The 8,207-nt window shown below is 47.7% G+C and overlaps 1 protein-coding gene across 3 annotated transcripts in view; it reads right to left on the reverse strand.

The window, feature by feature from the left end:
• The window catches only part of fars2 (phenylalanyl-tRNA synthetase 2, mitochondrial), an 82,538-nt gene that overhangs the window by 18,785 nt on the left and 55,546 nt on the right, over positions 1–8,207 (reverse strand). For all 3 annotated transcript variants that reach the window (XM_027274462.1, XM_019270046.2, XM_019270047.2), the window contains one exon: positions 3,557–3,735. In XM_027274462.1, coding sequence (XP_027130263.1) covers positions 3,557–3,735 — 179 coding nt within the window. The remainder of the gene's footprint in view (positions 1–3,556; positions 3,736–8,207) is intronic.

The raw sequence follows: 8,207 nt of genomic DNA on the forward strand, positions 1-8,207 counted from the left end.
AGACAGTCTGCGGGGACGTCACAGAGACTACGTCCAGGTTTTAGACAGTCTGCGGGGACGTCACAGAGACTACGTCCAGGTTTTAGACAGTCTGCGGGGACGTCCTAGAGACAGCTTTCCGTCTCTCAGGGAGAGGGAGGGTGCTGTCATCTTGATTGACAGCTCTGTTGGCTTATCAAATTAGTCCCGGCCTGGTTGCGGCTGACAGCGTTAGCGACCAATAAATGCAGATTTGTGGGGGATCGTAGCGAGACATCAGCTCTGATTTGCTGCTACATGAGATGTTTATGGAGCAGGAGAGAGGGCGAGAGAGCATCACAGACAGTTGTTTCTCTCTCTCTCTCTCTCTCTCTCTCTTCCCGTCTCTCCCTCATTTGATTAACTTTAGAAGTTCTCTGCAGTAGAAAATATATCTGAGGCTTCCGGCAGCTTTAGTGGCTTTTGGATCAATTTACAGCCATAATGCAGATTATGGTTTGTTTGGAGATGAAGCAGTCAGAGCTGAAACAAACACTTCATCCAGGTTCAGATACTTTAACGTTCAGTGAGCTCAGTATCAACACACGCGTCCTCTGAAGGGATCGGACCTGGTACAAAACACTTAGACTGATTTAGGACTGCCTCCTTAATTAGCATACAGACCTTTAATTTGTTGTTGAGGTTAATCTGTCAAAGTTCAAATCAAAGAATATTTAAGGTGTGTAAACTGAAGCTCGTCACTCAATAAACAGTAACAGTTTTTAAAAATATGACTGGTTTATGGTGGTGCAGGCACGTGAGCCGGCACGGCACAGCACGGCCCGGCACGGCCCGGCACGGTGTTGAGTTACCGCGAGGTCGCACAGCTGGTTTATGTTTCTGACAGGAACAAACAGTTCATCAGCTTTTTGGATCCAGTCTGAGTCTGTTAGCAAAATTTAATATGCTGACTAATGACGGCAGACGCAGGACGACGATCTATCACAGCAGAGAGATTAAAAAAAGAGAGTCGGCGTCGTGTGAAGGGTGAAGAAGTCAACGGGGAGTAAATGTTCAGTTTGTCTTTCGGAATGAATCAAAGTTCATTCAGTCAGAAAAAGTTCTGCTGTCGCCTCCAAATGCAGCACGAACACGATACGACAGATTCAGTAAAATAATCAAGTTGATTTGATCCGTAACTTAAATCCAAAGATCCAAGGATCCAAGGATCCAAGGATCCTTGGATCCACTCCAGTCTGCTGACGTGAAGTTCAGACATTTAATGTTGAATGTCATTTTAGGCTGTGAACTTCTTCAATGAACTAACGGCGAACTGAAACTTCTTCGCCTGCAGTGTAAAAATGTTTTATTATTAGTGTCGTGACAAATGAGACGTTACAGGTGATCGATGAGAAACAAAATCCTCTCGCTATGACGACAGAGCCAGCTCAGACGATACCGAGCCTCTGTGTTTTATTTTGAAGGAGCGAGAGCTGCAGCAGAAACAGAAGAATGATAAAGTGTTCAAAGACAGAGAGAAGGAAAAAGGTGCATTGCAGGTATTTCATGCGCCACTAATTTAAGAAGTGATAAGTGTAATTAACAGAGTCTAAACTCTCCATCATCATTGTCAGACTGACGGTGGGAGGAAAACGGTGCAATGCAGGTGTTCAGGACATCTCTATAAATCAGAGTATGTCCAGCTGTACTCGAGTATTTGTTCTGATTACATTACTTCTGATCAATCATCATCCAGGTGATCACAAAACCAGCAGCAGCTGATCTCACTGCCTAGTCCAGCAGCAGTCAGCCCAGCTCGGCGTCTGTCTTTCAGCCTTTTATTTCACCAAGCTCTCACCAACCACTAAAAGTCAGTCCCACATTTACTCTTGTCCGGCGGCTTCTTGCTCGCTCACTCTCTCCTTTTCTCTTCTTAGCTTCCTCCGTCAGTGCCTCTTCACTCTCTTCTCCTCTGCCATCATGTCCATAGAAGCTGCTGAGCCTGGTTACCTCCTCTTCTTCTTCCTGGTCGTCCATAACGCCTGTTGGTACAAACACTCAGTCCGTCAGCTTGGCGGTGAGCTCAGAGCGACGGGTACCCGTCGCTCTGAGCTCACCACCAAGCTGACGGACTGAGCTAACAGCAGCTACAGCTGTCAGCAGTTTACTTCACTGTCCATCATAAACTCTGTAAATCACAGAGAGTTGAGGCGGAGCATATTTTAACAGTGTAGACTGACCCACACCTTGAACCCTGGAGAGGCTGAAGGTGAACACACCTGAACTGGATCATGTGACCTGACGACAGGTCTGATCTTCGGTTCCCTCACTGACAGTCAGAGGTCAGTCTCTGTCCTCCTCGTCTCCCCCATTAGCTGTAACAGCAGCTCAGTGTTAATGTTAGAGAGAGAGAGGGAAAAGGTCGCTGTTTAAAAGACGTTAAAAATGCTGAAAGATGAATAGTGTCGGACATTTTTACGCACTGCAGGGCCGTCACACACACACACACACACACACACACACACACACACACACAGACTAATGCAAGGTCGGGCAAATATGTGTGTGTGTGTCACGGTAATGTGAAAAAGGAGTTCTCAGCCATAAGGTACCAACCTCCCACTGCTGCCCTTTACACACACACACACACACACACACACACACACTTAAAAAATGAGATGTCAACACCGGGCACTGCAGGCTCAGAGGTGTACGCCAAGGACAGCTGTGTGTGTGTGTGTGTGTGTGTGTGTGTGTGTTAATTAAGGACACGAGCATCAGTCGTCTGGTGTTAGCAGCCAAATAGAAACACGTTAAATAAAGAATAAAGTTCTGATCTTTGTGTTGTCGATCATGATTACTCTGATAACAAGCTCCAACCTCTGAGGGACTGCAGTTCCTCTAACGTCCACTTGAGGCTGGCTCCAGAAGTGAGTCAGTCTCCATAAGTCCCCATGTCCAAATGTCCAACTTCACAGCAGAAATAAACATGTTTACAGCCTGGTACAAAAAACAGTTTTGGTCTCTGTAGCTAATTTCCCCGTTCATGACAACTGTACTGAGGGTGAATTTATATACAACTCACCTGTTCACATTATATTAAGGCTTAAAGTTATGCAGGATTAAGAGCGTGGACGCTTTGATTGACAGGTGGGTGTGGTTACAGGTGCAACCAGGTGTCATTCAGCTGCCTCTGCTTCACCAATGATCCATGTCGTTGCTCATTTTTAGATTTTAGTGAAACCACACTTCAACACCCAGTGGAACAAGAAAAGGTTTTTTCAGGTTAGCTACATGACGTTAGCCTGAACATCACACCCTCTGCTGCACAAACAGATAATACGAGTTGCTGATGTTATATATTATTGTTTTAGTGTGTCTCATATTTGGTATCAAATTAAAGAGGAAGTTGTGTAGTCCTGTGTATATGATGTTGTGGGGACATGTGTGTCTTCACACAGTCACATTACGTGGACACACCTGCCTTCTGGGGACCTAAAGGTCGCTCGTCACATTTTAACACTCGGCCTTCGTGCTGTGTGTGTCGTGGAGCTGTGTGTGTCGTGGAGCTGTGTGTGTCGTGGAGTTGTCGTCTTACTTTGGATGTCTGAACTCGTCCACCAGCGACACTTTCTCCACCAGGTCTCCTCCGATGGAGCGCACCAGCTCGTAGAAGTCGTTCTCGGTGAAGCTCTCTCGCTCGTCCTCGCCGCCCTCTTTGGACGCCGGCAGCCAGAAGGAGATGTCGTTGTGGAGCGCGGGGTATTTACTGAGAGGCTGAGGAAACACACGGGACAACTATTGATTAGCTGTAACAATGAAACAACAGACAGACTGCAGACCAGGCGGATATTAGCAGAGTTAAAGACATTAAAAGAAATGACGGAGACAGATTTCTGTCATCTTTGACTTCTTATTATCCTGATAATCACAGAGAGAAAGAACCAAACTGAACGTCTCAACATTTTATTTTGATCTTTAAAGACAGGAGGGCTCAGTTTACTCAAAGGAAAGAAGGAAGGAACAAAGGTAGGTAACGAGGTAACGAGGTAACGAGGAAACCTCCACTGATGATCAGTCGAAACACTGAGACAAAGAAACGTCAGTTTAATATTTTACAACAAATAATGAAGAATTCATCATAGACTCGAAAACTGACAGATTACTTTCAGGTTTATTTTTATTATAAATATTTATATTATTTGTATCTGTACAAACGACTGAAAACCAGAAAACAGTTTCAGTGCCGTAAAGCATCACTGAAGTTACTACACACTCTGCTTCTTACCTGTGTGTGTGTGTGTGTGTGTGTGTTACACACTCTGCTTCTTACCTGTGTGTGTGTGTGTGTGTGTGTGTGCAGCCTCTTAACCTCATGTATAAAACATTTTGACAGTGGGGGCTCACATCAGCCGGCACTTCACCTGACCCCACCATCACACACACAGAGTTCCCACTAAAAGTGTTTTTGTCGACTCTCATCTTCACTAATGAAAAACATTTCAAGTGACTGTTGGAGGGCAGAGAGGAGAGGAAGGGAGGGAGGGAGGAGGGTGGAGGGTGGAGATGGAGGGTGAAGGGTGGAGGGTGGAGGGTGGAGATGGAGGGTGGAGGATGGAGGATGGAGGGTGGAGATGGAGGGTGGAGGTGTCAGCTGAGCACAGACTCAGTGCTGTTGGTTTTTCTGATGACCTCGGTCCTCCAGAGGGACCAGGGCAGCACGGCTCATCTCCTGCCCAGGGTCAGTGCACCTCTCCTGGGCACCTCTGCTTTTAAAGCGCCGCCTGCACTCGGATCCACAGGTGATGAACTGTGACCACCAGGGGGCCAAACAGGAAACAGACTGCTTATATGTGTGTGTGTGTGTGTGTGTGTGTGTGTGTACAAACATGGATACACACACACACACACACACCAGGGAGATTGTCCAGGGCCATTAAACTGTTCTAGTGTTGAACAGCTCTCTAAGACACACTTTGGACACCTCTGTCCACCCAGTTGTCTTCCTTCCTCCTTCCTCCCTCCCTCCTTCCTTCTCTCCTTCCTTCCTTCCTTCCTTCCTTCCTTCCTTCCTTCTCTCCTTCCTTCCTTCCTTCCTTCCTTCCTTCCTTCCTTCCTTCCTTCCTTCCTTCTCAAAAACTCGAAGTTTGGTTGATGTTGGATCAGGGGAAGAATGTTCGCAAGTCTATGCGCTGATCCAGGTTTACGGAGGTGGGAGGATCATTCAGCTAAGACATTTATTATTGTGTACATGACAAACAAACCTCCTTCATCCATGGTTTTTTTGTTGTTTTTTGTGTAAAGCTAACCAACCTAAACCAATTGAAGGCAACATAGTCCTACCCAAATCAAGAGGGTAGATTTAGATTTCGATTGGTAGATAATATTCGATTTAATATCTGTAATTTAATTTGTTACTGTTTGCCCATTAAACCCGCCCCAATCCTCCCTTCTCAACACGGCTACTTAAAAGAGAAATCAATATTTTGTGTCAAATTATTTATTCAAAATGAGTTGTTTGCTTTGCTGTCTTGCCAGCAGCTTTCTGTTCTTCTGACCAGTCACTTTATACAGAGTGGACCCAGTAATTTTGTAATTGACCAATTCAGCAACACTTGTCAATACAAGAGTTATGTTACAGTGCTGTGTTGTCCCCAAAAGTTCTCATCACAATGTTCATAATCGATGCACGCTGAACAAGAAAAAAAAAAAAAAAGGATGACAGTTCGTTCATCTTTGAAGAATCATCCTCGAGGTGATTTGAGCGAAGTTTAATTTAAATCCAGACTGTCCTCTCCAGCCTGAAGTTTTTTTTCCCTCCTGCGTTTGTTTCTTAAACTGCCGATCACCACACAGACAGAGGTCGGGCCTCTCTGTTTCTGGAGGGTCACACTTCGGAAAACAAAACAGGTTTGTCTCAATGTCTTCATTCCCAGGAGAGAGAAAGCACTTCCCTCTCAATCTGAAAAACGCCGTAATCCTCAGAATTACCCATAATCCTTTATTCCACCGAGCGTTCGCCCTTTCCTTTGACCTGCTCGAGCGGTGGGTTTGAGGTTGTTCTGAAAATGAGATATCTGCGTTTGAAAAGCTTCACTCTTTGTCCTAACCACCATGATTGATAGCACAGAGTAAAGATGGAGCCCTGGAGGAGGATTGAACCGACACACGATTTTAGCAGTTTTGTAAAATTTGACTTTATTGTCTCGATTTTCTTCGTTCTAACGTCGTGATTTCCAGTTCAAATATTGAAGTGCTCATCTGTCAACAACAGCTCAAACCCAGTCCCGTCCTGCGTCATGCTTGCATTCGTGCCCTTGAGCAGCACACTTTAGTCCTGCTGCTGCTTCGGCAGGAAACCAACCGGGTGGACGGGCAGCGATCGAACGTCCCAAGAAGAAATGAAACAGTGGGTAGCGAGCGTGTGGCTGTGTGTGTGCGCAGAGTGGGAGGCTGGAGGGTGTATGGATTTATTGACAGCATAAGTTGAGTGTTGCATAATACCGAGAGGTCCCAGTGAAGTAACAGCAGCACCTGCTACCTGTGACAACACTCTGCTTCTACACAACTCAACTGTTTGTCTCCGAGTGACGGGCAGGAGCATGTGCAGTAACAGTGTTGTGTCACTGGACGTCTGCAGCATCAGCCCGACACGTTTAATATCACATCCCTGCAGGAAACCAATCCTCACACCTCGTCTGAGTCTCAAATGATGTCGTGATTTATTTTGGCGGGTTCCTACCTGCTAACAATAGGTGTCCTGTGGGCTTTGTTTTTGGCCTCCCCACCTCCAGACTAACCACCAGGAAATGTTACGCTGCCGCATGTTATGCTAATACTCCCGTCTACGTGTGCTTTGTGTTTTCTTGCAGCCGGGGCAGGAAACAAGGTGGGCTGGGCGTTCGGTCTGGGCCTGGAGAGGCTGGCCCTGGTTCTGTACAGCATCCAGACATCCGGCTGTTTCTGGAGTCAGGACGACCGCTTCCTCAAACAGTTCAGAGTTACGACATCCAGGACGCCCGTCTGCTTCCAGGTACAAGTCATTTACGTGTCTGTTCCCAGATCTCTCAGCTCAATCTTCATGGTCTTCCTTCTGATCACAGTTTGAATAACCAACAAACATTAAGTCTGCGTGTGTCTCTGAATATTCAGTTGGACATTTACACTCGTTGTCTTCAAACACCTTCCATCTCAAACTCCCACACCACTCACTGTGTGTCTGTAACCATCATTCAGTCCATAAATCATCTGCAGTCAGTAACCTGTGGCAACAGGAAGGAGGGAAGGGAAGGAAGGAAGAAGGCGGGGAGGAGGAGGAAGGGAGGAGAGAGAGGAGGGAGGAAGGAAGGCGAAGGGAGGGAGGGAGGAGGGGAGGAAGGAGGAAGAGGAAGGGAGGGAGGAAGGAGGGGGGAGGGCAGGAAGGGAGGGAGAGGAAGGAAGAGGAGGAAGGAAGGAGGGAGGAAGGAGAGAAAGAAGGAGGGGGGAAGGAAGGAAGGAGGAAGGGAGAAGGAAGGGGAGGAGGGAGGAGGAAGGAAGGAGAGGAAGGAAGGAAGGAGGAAGGAAGGAAGGAACGAAGGAGAAGTAGGAGGGAGGGAGGAGGAGGAGGGAGGAATGGAAAGAAGGAAGAGAGAGGAGGGAAGGAGAGGAGGAAGGAAGGGAAGGGAGGAAGAGGAGGAGAGAAGGAGGAAAGGAAGGAAGGAAGGAGAGGAGGAGAGAAGGAAAGGAAGGAAGGAGGAAGGAAGAGAGGGGAGGGAGGGAGGAGGGAGGGTAGGACAGGCGAAGGGAAGAAGGAAGGAAGAAGGAAGGAAAGGAAGGAAGGGATGGGGACGGGAGGTTAGAGAGGAAGGAGGGAAGAAGGGGGGAGGGAAGGAGAGAACGAGGAAGGGACGGAAGGAGGAAGGAAGGAGCATCAGGACAGGGACAAAGGAGAAGGAGGCAAGGAAGGAAGGAAGGACAAGAAGGAAGGAGAGGCGGAGGGAAGAAGAGAAGGAAGATAGCCGGAGGAGAAGGAGGAGGGGAGGCAGAGGAGGGAGGAGAAGGAGAGGAAGGAGCGACGGAGGGAGCAGGAGAGGGAGAAGGGAAGAGGAAGGAAGGACGGCAGAGGAGCAGGAGGAGAGGAAGGAAGGAAGGAGGGGGGAGGAGGAGGAAGAAGGAAGAAGGTAGGAAGGACGGAAGGAGCGCAGGAAGGGAGGGCGGGAGGAGGAGGAACGGGAGGGAGGGAGGTAGGGAGGACGAAGGAGGGAGGGCGT

This window comes from Larimichthys crocea, chromosome XXIII, assembly GCF_000972845.2.
Source record: "Larimichthys crocea isolate SSNF chromosome XXIII, L_crocea_2.0, whole genome shotgun sequence".
NCBI lineage: Eukaryota > Metazoa > Chordata > Actinopteri > Sciaenidae > Larimichthys > Larimichthys crocea.